Genomic DNA, 16110 nt, shown 5'->3' on the forward strand with positions numbered 1-16110 from the left:
GCTAGTTGATTTATATTATAGTTAATTTCCTAAATTTTTTATCATTTTAAATTTTTAATATAACCAATAAGAGTGTATCCAAAAGTAAAACATATATCAACATTAATCTTTCAAAAGTTGAACAAGTCAAATAACGGAACTAGGGGGTCACTAGGGTCACAATCATGCATTTTACTACTTGCCCAGTTCCTAGTAATTACGGGAATCGGAACAATGGCCTCACCTCATTAATTATTCATAATTTCACTGATTCGTTTTGCTTCAAACCTCATCTGCAATTAAACACCGGACTCTCCTTGTTCAACCATGAACTTGAAGAGTTATACTTATAGCATAACCTCTGCCATATCCACTCTCCTTTATGTTTCTTTCCTGTTCCTCTCGGACTTAGCTATAGCTATTGAAGCTTATGTTCCAGTTGATAGTTTCACCATAAACTGTGGCTCAACTGGCAATTTCTCCGACGGTGGAAGGTCATGGAGCGGAGACATAGACTCAAAGCTCTTAACTCTTCAAGACACAAAAACCATCGTTGCTCAACCAGCCACACAACCTTCTCCGAACAAGGTTCCATATACCAGTGCTCGCTTGTCTAACTCTGAATTCAGTTACTCCTTCCCGGTCACAGTTGGCCGGAAATTTGTTCGTCTCTTCTTCTACCCTGCTTCTTACGCTGCCTTTGACCGTCATAACGCCTTCTTCACGGTCAAATCCGAGGGATTCACACTCCTTAAGGATTTCAACGTTTCGCTTAACGCCGATGCTGCAAACAGCGACACCATCTTTAAAGAATACATCATCAACGTGGATGATGGGCAGAGGATCAACCTAATCTTCACTCCAAACACATCCCATCCAAATTCTTACGCGTTTGTGAATGGAATTGAAGTGGTGGCCATGCCCAGTGATCTCTACTTCACTGAACCCACCGGACAAGAAGTTGTATTTGTGGGTCAGCCAGGCGCCGCATACACTATGCAAAACAGTAGCGCCCTGCAGACAGACTACAGAATCAAAGTTGGCGGCAACACAATCACACCTAAAGCTGATACTGGCATGCTCAGGAACTGGGCAGGAGATGATGCTGATTATTTAAGAACGCCAAGTGCTCTGTATGCGCTATCTGCTGATATGACGGGAAAGATGAACATCACTGTGAGTCCTGATTATGAAGCACCCATTGAACTCTACACAACATCACGTCATATGGGCAGGAATCGAACTCTCAACCAAATGACCAATTTGACCTGGGAGTTCCCTGTTGATTCTGGCTTCACCTACATGCTCAGGCTTCACTTTTGCGAGCTAGACCCAAGCATTAATAAAACCGGTGACAGAGTGTTCAACATCTACATAGCAGGCCAGTTGGCGGAGGACCGTGCGGATGTTCTAAAATGGAGCAAGCAAGAGGGAATTGCTGTACAGAGAGACTACGCAGTTATGATCCAAGGCCAAGGGATTACTCAGGACAAGTTTAACCTTTCACTCCAATTCCATCCTGCATCACGCACGTGGTACAGCGACGCTTTCTTGAACGGCCTTGAAATCTTCAAAATTAGTGACCCTGCGTCTAATAACCTGGCAGGACCCAACCCTGACCCTATTCCTCATCCATTTGCCCCACCACACTTCTCTGTCTCTGTTCAAATCTCAATCAAGAGGATCATAATAATCATAATAATCTCTGTTGTCCCTGCTGGATTCATTTTTCATTTCATTCTAGTGTTCTTCATCCTTAGAAAACAGAAGAAAAAGACCAGAAAGAGATCTTCCAAAGAAGCCAACACTCAAACCTTACCATTGCCATCCGCTCTTTGTCGTCGATTTTCCTTGGTTGAGATAAAAACAGGCACCAACAACTTCGATGAGCTCCTCCTTATCGGAGTGGGAGGGTTTGGCAACGTGTATAAAGGCTACATCGACGAAGGTTCAACACCAGTCGCGATCAAACGGTTAAAACCGGGTTCACAACAAGGGGCTCAGGAATTCATGACCGAAATTCAGATTCTCTCTCAACTGCGGCATCTCCACCTTGTTTCCCTCATTGGTTATTGCTGTGAGAGCAACGAGATGCTCTTGGTCTATGATTACATGGATCGAGGAACCTTACAAGATCATCTCTACAACAATAGTAGTAACCCTTCCCTTTCGTGGAAGCAACGGTTGCATATCTGCATAGGAGCAGCGAAGGGGTTGCATTATCTCCATGCAGGTGCGATCCACAATATCATTCACCGCGATGTAAAGAGCACCAACATCTTACTGGATGAGAAATGGGTGGCCAAGGTTTCTGATTTCGGCTTGTCCAAAATAGGACCCTCTGGCATTTCAATAACCCACATCAGCACTGTGGTGAAGGGCAGTCTTGGGTATTTAGACCCAGAATACTATAAACGACAGCGTTTAACTGTGAAGTCTGACGTGTACTCCTTTGGAGTAGTGCTGTTTGAGGTGCTGTGTGGAAGGCCGCCTTTGATGAGGACAGTGGAAAAACAACAGATGTCACTTGCTCATTGGGCTGTATCTTGTTATGAAGATGGCACGTTGGATCAGATTGTGGACAAAGCATTGAAGGGTCAGATTGCACCGGAATGCTTGACGAAGTTTGGTGAGATTGGTGTGAGATGTTTGCATGAAGATGGTTCCCAACGACCTTCCATGGATGAAATTGTTTGGTGTTTGGAGTTTGCATTGAAACTGCAAGAGAGTGGTGAGACGCATCAAGAACATCTTGTTACTGCACCTGAAATGCTTGAAATTAGCAATGTGTAACTGTGTAAGATGGAAATGATGGGGATAACGCCACATCTAAAATAAGGCTACCAGTCGCATCCATGCATCCATATTAAATTGATCATTAAAAATGGTTAAATAATAATTTAATTAAATATATAAATTATTTAATTTAAAATTAGTTAATATAAGTTTTAAAATTTTTGAAAATTCATTTTTACTCTCAAAATAATCAAAACACTCCCGGACTGCTCATAATTAACCGAATCAAAATCTTAAGAAAATAACAATAATTTAACATAAACATATTCAAACTCAAATAATAATTAATCAAACCAACATTCACTTATCAAATTTACATTTAATTATTATAAAATTATCAAATTCTATTTCTGTGTAGAATCAACACAATGAAAACTCTGAAAAAATTTTCTGATCAAGCTGCTAAAGAAAAAAATGTAAAAAATCATCTGTCTTCTAGAATTCTAATTAGTCGAACTCAAGAAAAAGAAGAGCTACATCACCCCCAACTTCTACCAAAAAAAAATAACGCCAATATATAGAAGAAGAAAATACGAACACTTTTACCGGATTAAATTTTTTATTAAAATTACGGATCTCAAGAAATTGAACTCGAAAGCTTTTAGGTTGAGTTAATACTCAAAATGACCCCCGAAATTTGATCACCGAGTCAATCTGATCCTCTAGTTTTTAATTGATCCAATTTATACCCTGAAATTTTAAGGCGTGGCTCAGATTGGCCCTTCTATCTAACTCCATCACCGGAATGATGACATGGCACCCAAACCTCACCACATGCCTCTCCTTCTTCCTCTTACCATCGCCATCACCACTTCCCCTCTACTAACACCCCCCCTCCCACCCCCAACAAACAACAACATTCACAACCCACCAACACCCACACATGTCCACCGCCATTTATGAAGGACCTTTCTATTATTTGATCCTTCTCTTTCTCACCATCACCATCGCCATCTTTCCTCTACTAACTTCTTTCCTCCCCAGCAAACAACATTAGCAATCACTAATATTAACAAATTAAAGAGAAATAGAAAAAGAAAAAGAAACACAACACCACACCACACTTTAGATCCCTCTTAATAAGACCACAAAGATGGGTGCAATGGGTGAGGGTGTTTCGAATTTGGGGCAATGGATGGTGTGACCTTGTGATTGATGGTAACATTGAGAATGCATTGTTCAACATATATGCTAAGTATGGTTATATAAAAACGGGGTTCAAGATTTTCAACATAATTGTGCATAAGGATGTTATTTCTTGGGGTGCCGTTATTTGCGGCATAGCGGTGAATGGTTATGGTAAGCAAGCATTGCAGCTCTTTTCACAAATGATGGTTCATGGTGTTGCCTCTAACGATGTCACATTCATTGGTTTGCTGTCTGCTTGCAGTCATGAAGGAATGATGAGTATAGGTATTATGCTCTTCAAAGCTATAGCGGTAGAAATGTGTGGGTGTTGATGGGTTGTGAATGTTGTTGTTTGTTGGGGAGAGAGAGTGTTAGTAGAAGGGAGGTGGTGATGGTGATGGTAAGAGAAAGGAGAGACATGTGGTGAGATTTGGGTGCCACATCATCACTCCAGTGACGGAATTGGACAAAAGGATCAATCTGAGTCACGCTTTAAAATTTCAGGGTATAAATTGGATCAATTAAAAATTAAAAGGTTAAATTAAGTCGGTAGTCAAATTTTAGAGGTCATTTTGAGTATTAATTCCTTTCAGGTTCTATGAAAATTTTTCGCGTTCTCTCTTTCTATTTCTAAGCTTGGGCCGAATGAAGAAGAGAATATAATCAAATGGTAATAATGTGGTGTCTTTTTATAGGACATGTGTCGCGTTTATAAACTGTTGAGTTAACTGTTCAAGTTATAATAAATATCCTAAATGGATAATTATAAAAATTTGATATATTAAAACACAACTATATATAAAAATTTAAATTTAATTAAACTCAAATAGATATAAAATTAATTTAATTACTTATAATAAAATATTTTTTAAAAATAAAGAACTCCAATTTATAAAATAAATTATAACTTATTTATATTTAGATTTTAAAAAATGTGAGCCATTAAACAACGCAATCAAGTCAATATCGAAAATGTATGAGAATAATAAAATAATTCAATTATCAGAACTTATCTCTAATTAGAAATAAAAGATAATTTATATAGAAATTAAACGAGTAAAGTATCGTTTTTATCTCTAATATTTGGGATAAATCTTATTTGTATTCCTAAGGATTAAATCATCCTATTTGTATTCCTAACGTTTATAAAAGTAATTTAATGTTATCCTACGGTCGATTATACTAACAGAGCATATTGTATTTTTCAATTATTCTCACTTGGATGTGTTCGATTTTAATATTGTACTCACTATTTATGTTTAGGTTAATCATGTCCCTAAAAAAGTGAATTATGTAAATGTTGCAGGATTAGTTTCAGCTTTTGATGAGTTATTATCCGGAGTGGATCATCGGTTCTGTCCTAGACATTTGTATTCTAATTTTAAGAAGATATTTTGCGATTTTATTTTATAAACATCACAATTTGTATTTAATTGTTGTGCGTGTATTATAAATATGTTAAATCATGCTATTTGTTACGATGGGTAACCGGAGATGGTGGGCTGGACTTGCTAGGTTAGCCCAATCGTCTGAGGAAGGAAGCCTTTGAGCGAGTCTGCACCTTGGGGGCCTCCGTCCGACTTGTGAGTATGAACGAATGGGGGGTGGTACCTGCAAAGACACTCCGATGCCTAAGTCAGCAAGGGTGTGAGCAGGTCTAGAGAGTATTGGGACTTAGAGATACCTGAGGGATGTCAGTGTACTTATAGTGGTGAACCAATAACCACCGTTGAAGTAGTGCCACTTTTTTAGGGTGTTAACCGTCCCTTTATCTTAGGGAGGTTAAGATATGGCTCCTAGAAGTGGTTAGAGAGATTCTAGGGGCAGTTACTCATTCAAACGAGTGTTTATCTGCCAGCTAACTCTCGTTCCCGACTTCTTTTAGAGTAAGTCGGGGTAGGAACCGACTTCCTGGGAGGAAGGTGGGTGAAATGCGGGGCTCATCCTTTGGGATTGGGCCTTTTATTTAGACCTGGGCCTTATCATTGGGTCAGGGTATGAACAGTGCCCCTACTCGAGCCCAATTTTTTAAGATTTGGGTTCGAGTATTCTACTCGGGGTTGTAGCCGACTTGTTGGAGGACCGACGTGATGTTCTGAAACCGACGTGACTTTTCGTGACCTTTTGGTTCTGACAGTTACGTCTAATCAAACGTCGCGTCCGTTAGGGATATGCGTAGGGATTGATGGTCTTGGTAACGGTGCATTCTCATTAATGACTGCCTCGCTTTTACCATTGTGTCCCTAACATGTTTATAAATACTTTCCCTCTTTTTCGTTGTTTCGTTTCTGCGATTTTTCAAATTTCTTCTTCATTTGTTCGTGCTGCACTTTTGTGTTTCGAAGGCTTCTACTTCCTCCAACCTCATTTTCAGATAAAGGTTAGCATTTTCTCCTTCTGTAATCATGCTTTCTATTTGCATGCCTTTATTTTGTAGATAGGTTGGTTTGTAGTCCTCTGTTTAGTTCCGTATTCCCCCCCTTTAGAGACCGTGTTTTTTATTTTCCTTTTCTTTTTCCCTTGTAGGTTTTTTGTCACCTTTTTAAGAAAAGAAATGGCTTCCGTAGATGTTCTTTCTCAGTGGGTTGATGTCACGGTCCTAGGGGAGGAGCCTTCGGTCGATACTGAGTTTATCACCCATCTTCGTACTCACCACAGAATTTGTACTTCTGAGGAAGATGAGCCGAAGTATGAATTGGTAGTCCCGGGTCCAGAAGACCGGGTTTGTTTTGGGAGGGTCAATGAGGCGGCCCCTCATTTTTTCTTTATGTATGAGTGCATGATCACCCGTTTGGGTGTTTTCCTTCCTTTTTCAAATTTTGAGATGTCTGTGTTGCGTCACTGCCGAGTTGCCCCTACTCAGCTTTATCCCAACTCTCGGGGTTTTTTGAAAATTTATCAATTTATTAGCCAGGCTTTGGAGTTCCCGACTTCTCTGAGAATTTTTTTTCTATCTCTTCCATATGACCAAGCCCTTCAGTGGGCTAAATAACAAGCAACAGTGGGTGTCTTTTCGAGCCATACAAGGTCGGAGAGTTTTCACCCTTTTTGACGAATCCTTCCACGACTTTAAAAACTATTTTTTCAAAGTTCAAGTTGTAGAAGGTCACCACCCCTTTTTCTTGGACGAGAGTTCTTCTCCTCGCTTTCCTCTATACTAGCTGGAGGCCTCCCCCTGCGAGAAATATGGTCTGGACGACCTGGACGAGGTAGAAGCAGCCATTGTGGGGTTCCTCCGAGAAGTGTGGGGGAGGGCCCCATATTTGGACACTAAAAAGTTTCTCCAGGGGTCCCCGACCTTTGTCCAGGCACAGCTAGGTAGCTTTTTCTAATTTGCTTCCGACTTATGATTTCTTGTACCCACTTGTTTAACTTTTAGTTACTTCTTATTTTTGTAGAGATGGCGAAGCAGAATGCTCAGGAATCTTACCAGAGAGTCCAGGAGGTCAAAGCGAGGTCTCGAGCCAGGACTGGTGGCTCCAAGGCGGTTATCTCTGCTCCTCCTCCCCCTTCTCCTCGGAACGTTGGGACTCCCTCCCAGCCTATCGTGATTTCTTCTTCAGCTTTCTCTCAGCCGCCTCCCTCCGCCCGACCTTCTCCTGAGCCCGAGAGGAGGAAGCGTAAGACTTTAGAGTCTAGCTCTTCCTTTGAGGGTGAGGTTAAGGCGGATGCCCTTGCATTCGTCCGAAAGTACATCTACCCCCATGCTCATATGAGGATGGATGATGTATCTGTTCGGAATCACCTTACCTCTTTGGTTGAGGAGAGTCTCAGGGCGGCGGGTGTTTGCAGTAAACTCTTAGATATTTTTGAGAAGGCTCCTCTCAACTCTTTGGGTTCAACCTCGAAGGTTGAGGAGCTGGAAGGAAGGCTTCTTGTATATCAAGAGCATGAGAGGGGGTTGAAGGAGGAGGTCGCCAAGCTGAGGGAGGAGAGAGATGGCCTTCGGGAGAGGGAGAGGAAGTTGCAGGCCCAATGCAACATGGAGGTGGGTTTGAGGAAGACAGCGCAGGACAGCTACCAAAGTTTATTTGAAGATCTTGTGTCTGTGAAGAATGATTTGCTGAATTCTCGGAAGGCATATACCGAGTTGGAGGACTCTATTGCTGAGGCTGCCGAGGAGGCTTGGAGGATCTTTAGGGAACAAGTTGGAGTCATTGCTCCTGACTTGGACCTTTCTCCTTTGGATCCTGACAAAGTCGTCATTGACGGTGCCATAGTTGATCCCCCTGCTCCCATGATCGTTTCCGAGTCAGAATTGAAGACTCGGGGGCAGAGGATCATTGAGTCCCCTCCTCACTCAAAGGACGCTCCGAGTTCTTCAGCAGTCCCTCCGACTTCCTCTTCGTCTCCAATGGATGCCTCTCTCCCCGGTCCTGGTGGTGTTCTTCCTGACTCTGGTGGTGGTGATCCGTCTATTCCTCTTTCGAAAAAATAATTTTGTTGGCTATATGGGGGCCCGGCTTGTGGGTCCCCCCCCCTTTTTTTTTAAACTTTTATTTGTGTTTGGTGCTGTTTGAACAATTTGCTTCTGGCCTTATAAGGCCGTAAACAAAATATTTAAAATACCCTTTTTTAATAAGGGTTTAAGTTTATCTTATGCGTGCATGCTTTTTGACAGTGATTTTTCAAACCCCCCTTAATCTTTTTCTGAAACATCTTTTCTTTAGCTTGTCTGTTTTTCTGAACCTTTTTGTTTTAAGGATTTTTAGGACAGCTTTCTGACCTTTCCCTGGACTTTTTCGATCTCTTTTGTTTATTCCTCGTACTCAATTTTGTTTTATTGAGTTTTTATGACTTAGGTTATTTTTGCGATTCGTTTTCTTTTTTACTCGGTTCTTTATTTCGACTTATGAGTCGGAATGTTTCCGAGTTTCTTACGATCAACTTTTATAACCTCTTTACACCGACTTGTACCTCGTCATTTTATCCTAACGACCATCTAGGTCGGTTGATGGGATTTTTACGTTTTGTCGAGCTTAAGTCGGCGCATTTCGTAGAAAGACTTAGAAAACAAAAAGGAATTTATAAGAGATTTTTGTAAGATGGAAAAGATCTTTATTAATGGGGGAGGTACCTTATTGCTACTAAGGGTTTTTGACAATCTATTTCCCTTAGCCTCTACTATGATGCCTCGTTAAAAACCCTTCTCCAGAAAAAACCCTTTAATTTTTGGGAAAAAAAATCATGAAGTTGGGAAAAGAGTACATCAGGGAGTAGAGTTCGCTTTTAACTGTAGTACCTTTTCATATTACAAGCATGCCACGACCTCGGTAACTCGGTTCCGTTCAGGTCGGTTACTTTATAATAACCCTTTCCTAAGACCTCCTTGACTTTGTATGGTCCCTTCCAATTTGCAGCGAGTTTTCCTTCCCCTGATTTGTTGACTCCAATGTCGTTTCTGATCAAGACCAAGTCGTTCGGGGAGAATGCTCTTCGAATGACTTTTTTGTTGTACCTTGTAGTCATCCTTTGCTTCAACGCTGCTTCTCTTATCTGGGCTTCCTCTCGGACTTCGGGAAGCAAGTCGAGCTCCTCTTTGTGCCCCTGTACGTTTCCGATCTGGTCATGGAAGATTATTCTTGGGCTTTGTTCGTTGACTTCTATTGGTATCATGGCTTCTACGCCATAGACTAGTCGGAAGGGCGTTTCCCCAGTGGCGGACTGGGGGGTTGTCCTGTAAGCCCATAGCACTTGTGGGAGCTCTTCGGCCCAGGCTCCTTTTGCATCTTGTAATCTTTTCTTCAGCCCTGCCAGTATGACTTTGTTGGCTGCCTCGGCTTGCCCGTTGGCTTGCGGGTGCTCCACCGAGGTGAACTGGTATTTGATTTTCATACTGGCTACTAGGCTTCTAAAGGTGGAGTCGGTGAACTGGGTTCCATTATCTGTAGTAATGGAATGGGGTATCCCATATCTTGTGATGATATTTTTGTAGAGGAACCTCCGACTTCTTTGTGCGGTGATGGTGGCTAATGGTTCTGCTTCTATCCATTTTGTGAAGTAGTCTATTCCCACGATCAGGTATTTGACTTGTCCTGGCGCCTGGGAAAAAGGACCTAGCAAATCCATTCCCCATTTTGCAAAGGGCCATGGAGAAGTGATGCTGATGAGCTCCTCCGGGGGAGCCACGTGGAAATTTTCATGCATCTGGCATGGTTGACACTTTTTCACAAATTCGGTCGCATCTTTCTGCAAGGTCGGCCAGTAGAATCCAGCTCGGATCACTTTCCTAGCCAATGACCTTGCTCCGAGATGATTTCCACAGATCCCACTATGGACTTCCTCTAACACCTCGGTGGTTTTTGAGGTCGGTACGCACTTTAACAATGGTGTTGATATCCCCCTCCTGTAGAGAATATTTTTCACCAAGGTGTAGTGTTGTGCTTCCCTTCGAATTTTCTTGGCCTCTTTCTCCTCCTTCGGGAGGATGTCAAATTTCATGTATTCGACCAAGGGTTTCATCCATCCGAGGCTTAATCCGACTACCTCAAGGACCTCTTGTTTGTCTTTTTTTTTTACTACGGAGGGTTCCTGGAGAGTTTCCTGGATCAGGCTTCTGTTATTCCCTCCTGGCTTGGTACTTGCTAACTTGGATAGGGCGTCTGCTCTGCTATTTAGATCCCGAGTTATGTGTTTGACCTTGGTTTCTGCAAAGCGCCCAAGGTGTTCCAGAGTTTTTTCTAAGTACTTCTTCATATTTGGGTCCTTTGCCTGATACTCTCCACTTATCTGGGAGGTCACCACTTGCGAGTCACTGTATATCATCACCTTTGTAGCACCGACTTCTTCCGCCAGCTTCAATCTAGCAATCAAAGCTTCATACTCTGCCTGGTTATTTGAAGCTGGGAATTCAAATTTGAGGGAAACCTCTATCTGGGTTCCTCTTTCATCCACCAATATTATGCCTGCACCGCTTCCTGTTTTGTTTGAGGATCCATCTACATAGAGTTCCCATGTAGTTGGTTTTTCCTCTTGGTCTCCCGCGTATTCTGCAATGAAGTCAGTGAGGCACTGGGCTTTAATCGCCGTCCGGGTTTCATACTTCAAGTCGAACTCAGAAAGCTCTATTGCCCATTGAACCATTCTCCCTGCAACGTCCGTCTTTTGGAGGATTTGCTTCATGGGTTGGTTCGTGCGAACTCTTATTGTGTGAGCTTGAAAGTAAGGCCGTAGCCTCCGTGAGGCTACTACTAAGGAGTAGGCAAACTTTTCTAGTTTGTGGTACCTTAGCTCGGGACCTTGTAGAACTTTACTGATGAAATATACTGGATGCTGACCAGCCTCGTCTTCTCTTATCAGGGCCGATGAGACGGCCTTGTCTGCTACAGATAGGTATAGGACGAGGTCTTCTCCAGCTATAGGTCGGGTCATAATAGGAGGTTGGCTCAAGAATCTTTTGAACTCCTGGAACGCCTCCTCGCATTCAGGAGTCCATTCGAACTGACATCCCTTTCTCAATAAGGAGAACAGTGGAAGGGATTTTAATGCTGATCCTGCCAAAAATCTGGAGAGGGCTGCAAGTCGGCCATTCAGTTGTTGGACCTCTCTTAAACAAGTCGGGCTTTGCATCTCCAGGATAGCTCTACACTTATCGGGATTTGCTTCGATCCCTCTTTGTGTCAGCATAAACCCTAGAAATTTTCCTGCCTCTACCGTGAAGGCACACTTTGCGGGATTTAGTCTCATCCCGTGTAACCTTATGGTGTCAAAGACTCGTGAGAGATCTGACAAGAGGTCGACTTCTTTTTCGGTTTTCACCAGCATGTCATCGACGTATACTTCCATTAGGCCTCCAAGGTGGGAGTCGAACACCTTATTCATCAACCTCTGATATGTGGCCCCTGCATTTTTCAGTCCAAATGGCATGACCACGTAGCAGAAATTAGCTCTGGGTGTGATGAATGACGTCTTCTCCTGGTCTGGCTCATACATCGGGATTTGGTTATACCCCGAGTAGGCGTCCATGAACGACAAGTATTGATACCCCGAGCTGGAGTCTACTAGGGTGTCAATACTTGGCAGTGGATAAGGGTCCTTGGGACAGGCCTTATTTAAGTCGGTATAGTCGACACACATTCTCCATTTTCCATTTTGTTTTTTGACTAGCACTACATTGGCTAGCCATGTTGGGTACTTGACTTCTCTGATGAAGCCGGCTTCTAGAAGCGCTTGTACTTGCTCTTCTACTACTAGGGCTCGTTCTGGGCCGAGCTTGAGTCTTTTTTGTTGTACAGGTCGGGACCCTGGGTAGACCGAAAGCTTGTGGGACATGAGCTCGGGGTCTATCTCAGGCATGTCGGAGGCCTTCCAGGCGAAGAGATCGGAGTTATCTCTTAGGAGCTTAGTCAACCCTTGTTTTAGGGTTTCCCCTAGGTTGGCTCCTATGTGAGTATTTTTCCCTTCCTCTTCGCCTACCTGTATCTCCTCGGTTTTTCCTCCCGGCTGTGGTCGCAGCTCTTCTCTAGCCCTTGCACCTCCGAGCTCTATTGTGTGGACTTCTTGGCCTTTCCTTCTCAGGTTTAGGCTTTCATTGTAGCATTTCCTTGCCAATTTCTGGTCTTCCCTTACCGTTGCTATCCCCGCTGAGGTCGGGAATTTCATACAAAGGTGGGGAGTGGATACTACCGCTCCGAGTCGATTAAGGGTAGCTCTGCCGATTAGAGCATTATATGCTGACCCTACATCGATGACTATGAAGTCTATACTCAGAGTTTTTGATTTTTCCCCTTTTCCAAAAGTGGTGTAGAGGGGCAAAAATCCCAGTGGCTTTATTGGCGTGTCGCCTAATCCGTACAAGGTGTCGGGGTAGGCTCTTAACTCTTTTTCATCCAACCCTAGTTTGTCGAAAGCGGGCCTGAAAAGAATGTCCGCTGAGCTTCCTTGGTCTACTAGGGTTCTATGGAGATGGGCATTTGCTAGGATCATAGTTATTACCACTGGATCATCGTCTCCAGGGATTATTCCTTGCCCATCTTCTTTTGTGAATGAAATGGTAGGGAGGTCGGATGACTCTCCTCCGACCTGGTAGACTCTCTTGAGATGTCTTTTGCGAGAGGATTTGGTGAGTCCCCCTCCCGCAAACCCCCCTGAGATCATGTGGATATGTCTCTCCGGAGTCTGCGGTGGTGGGTCTCTTCTATCCATATCATCTCACTTTCTCTTCCCATGACTGTCTGACCTTTCTATGAGATATCTGTCAAGCCGACCTTCTCTAGCCAGCTTTTCTATCACATTTTTAAGGTCATAGCAGTCGTTTGTGGAGTGACCATATATCTTATGGTACTCACAGTAGTCACTGCGGCTCCCACCTTTTTTATTTTTAATGGGTCTGGGGGGTGGCAGCCTTTCAGTATTACAAATCTCTCTGTATACATCCACTATAGAGACCTTTAGAGGAGTATAATAGTGATATTTCCTTGGTCTATCGGGACCGAGTTCTTCCTTCTTCTTGGTTTCCCTCTCCCTTTCTTTTGTTGAAGGAGGGTGCCCAGGTCGGCAGCTTAGGTCTCTCAGCTTAGCATTTTCCTCCATGTTGATGTACTTTTCGGCTCTTTCCTGTACATCGCTTAGAGAGGTGGGGTGTCTTTTAGATATGGACTGTGAGAATGGACCTTCTCTAAGCCCATTGACTAACCCCATTATGACTGCCTCTGTGGGCAGGTCTTGAATCTCTAAACATGCTTTGTTGAACCTTTCCATATAGGCTCGTAAGGATTCTCCGACCTCTTGCTTTATTCCCAGGAGGCTTGGCGCATGTTTCACTTTGTCTTTCTGGATAGAAAACCTCATCAAAAACTTCCTTGAGAGGTTGTCAAAACTGGTTACCGACCTTGGGGGGAGGCTGTCGAACCATTTCATCGCTGCTTTCGACAAAGTGGTCGGAAAAGCTTTGCAACGCGTTGCGTCGGAAGCATCAGCCAGATACATCCGACTTTTAAAGTTGCTCAAGTGATGCTTTGGATCTGTGGTTCCATCATAGAGGTCCATATCGGGGCTTTTAAAGTTTCTTGGAACCTTTGCCCTCATTATGTCCTCGCTAAAAGGATCTTCCCCTCCTAGGGGCGATTCTTCTCTATCGTCACGGGAGTTCCGACCTTTGAGGGAGGATTCTAACTTTAAGAGTTTTTTCTCTAACTCTTTTCGTCGATCCATCTCCTCTCTTAGGTGCTTTTCTATCTCCCTTTGTCGCTCTCGTTCCTGTTCTAGTTGTTCCAAGCGACTTTGGTGGACATGAACTAATCCCATAAGTTCAGTTGCGTGGGACTGTCCGTCCTTCTCCGATTCACAGCCTTCAGAAGAATTCACCTTCGGGGTTTTGACTCCGGAGGTACCCTCTCTGTGTTGATCGTTGGTTTCCTGGCGGAGGGTTAAGTCCGCGTCGTTATTTTCGGTATCCAGATTCTCTTGTTCGGAATCTGTTTCTACATGACCATCCTCAGGGGATCTGTCCGCCATCACAGGTTGATCTCTCGGGTCCCCGGCAACGGCGCCAATGTTACGATGGGTAACCGGAGATGGTAGGCTGGACTTGCTAGGTTAGCCCAATCGTCTGAGGAAGGAAGCCTTTGAGCGAGTCTGCACCTTGGGGGCCTCCGTCCGACTTGTGAGTATGAACGAATGGGGGGTGGTACCTGTAAAGACACTCCGATGCCTAAGTCAGCAAGGGTGTGAGCAAGTCTAGAGAGTATTGGGACTTAGAGATACCTGAGGGATGTCAGTGTACTTATAGTGGTGAACCAATAATCACCGTTGAAGTAGTGCCACTTTTTTTAGGGTGTTAACCGTCCCTTTATCTTAGGGAGGTTAAGATATGGCTCCTAGAAGTGGTTAGAGAGATTCTAGGAGCAGTTACTCATTCAAACAAGTGTTTATCTGCCAGCTAACTCTCGTCCCCAACTTCTTTTAGAGTAAGTTGGGGTAGGAACCGACTTCCTGGTCTGATATCCTAAAAAATTTTATTGATATTTTTTAGAAATTAATTTATCTAAAATATAAATTCTTAAAAATTTATTTGTCACTTTCCTCTTGAAATTAAAAAAGCATAAGGAAGAAGAAGTTGAGATGATGATAGAATAGAGATTAGAAAAACGAGGAGTTAGTAAAGGGCAAACAATTTAAAATATTTAGTTTTTTTCGAAGATTATATTTGAACAATAATAACACAGCTATTATTTTTGACAGGTGCTGGAGGCCAAGAGACCTGATGGCTGATAGAATATCTAAATGACTTGAAGAATGTTGAAAATATTCCAAAGTTTGTTGAGGAGCATCCTTTTGGGAAACAACCAATCACTGAAGCAAGCCCTTCTTGGAACTATTACCTCCAACTTCTTCACAGTCTTTCTAATTCTGCTTGAATACCAATTATGTGCTTTAATTCTCAGCCAAAATAGTTGTTTTCAAGACAATTTAATTTAGACACAAAAGATTTCATTTGTTTTCTCGTGATAATTATGTATGTGTAACAGTGCAATTTTCCATTTTCTTATAACCTATGTTGTGTGAAGGGAATGGGTTCCCTTATTTTAGTTATAGCCCAGAGTTTTCATAACTTTGATTTGTATGAATAAAAAGACCTTCCCCAAGACTTTCCATTAATTAATCTTGTCTTCGTTAATTAGAAAACGTGTCTCCTTATATGATATCTATGTAGAAACCGTGACAACCCTCCTTATATCATTTTCAAAACAAATGCAAAGTAATTTTTCCTTGCGCATAAACTTATTTGTTTAGTTTTGATTCCCCACTTCTATAGCATTCAATAGTATGCTTCTTTAACAAGTCTTTATATATTTTTATCATTATCAAATCATCATAAACATATTCTTTCTCTGAATTAAACACTACGAACTAGTCCTCCATCGAATCAAACATGAGCTACGTTACCAATATGCTTTATCTTGCTTTTAATATTTTACTACCAATCCACGTTTATGAGCCAGTCGTTGCACACATTTTCAAAGAGAAAATTATATTTATATTATTGTTTGTATATATTCTTTATGTACATTTTCTTTTTTTTAAGTGATAAACATTTTTTCTCATATTTTATTGGAAAAGTTTAGAGGCCAACAACTTTGTTAAATTTTGGCCAGCATGTAACTAGTAAAGAAAAGTGAGCCATTTGATGAAATCTCACACCAATCTCACACCATTAAAACCATTATTGATGACGATTTGATAGCTACAAATCACAAAAGCTGCTGC

The 16110-nt window shown here is 42.4% G+C and overlaps 1 protein-coding gene across 1 annotated transcript; it reads left to right on the forward strand.

Annotated features, from left to right (window-relative positions):
• LOC107622973 (receptor-like protein kinase FERONIA) lies at window positions 83-2867 on the forward strand. The gene has a single exon (XM_016325058.2). The coding sequence runs from the start codon at window positions 307-309 to the stop codon at window positions 2770-2772; it is 2466 nt and encodes an 821-aa protein (XP_016180544.1). The 5' UTR covers window positions 83-306; the 3' UTR covers window positions 2773-2867.

This window comes from Arachis ipaensis, chromosome B10 (genome assembly GCF_000816755.2).
Source record: "Arachis ipaensis cultivar K30076 chromosome B10, Araip1.1, whole genome shotgun sequence".
NCBI lineage: Eukaryota > Viridiplantae > Streptophyta > Magnoliopsida > Fabales > Fabaceae > Arachis > Arachis ipaensis.

Coding starts and splice junctions, on each gene's coding strand:
- LOC107622973 (XM_016325058.2), top strand. CDS start 307: ATGAACTTGAAGAGTTATACTTATAGCATAACCTCTGCCATATCCACT.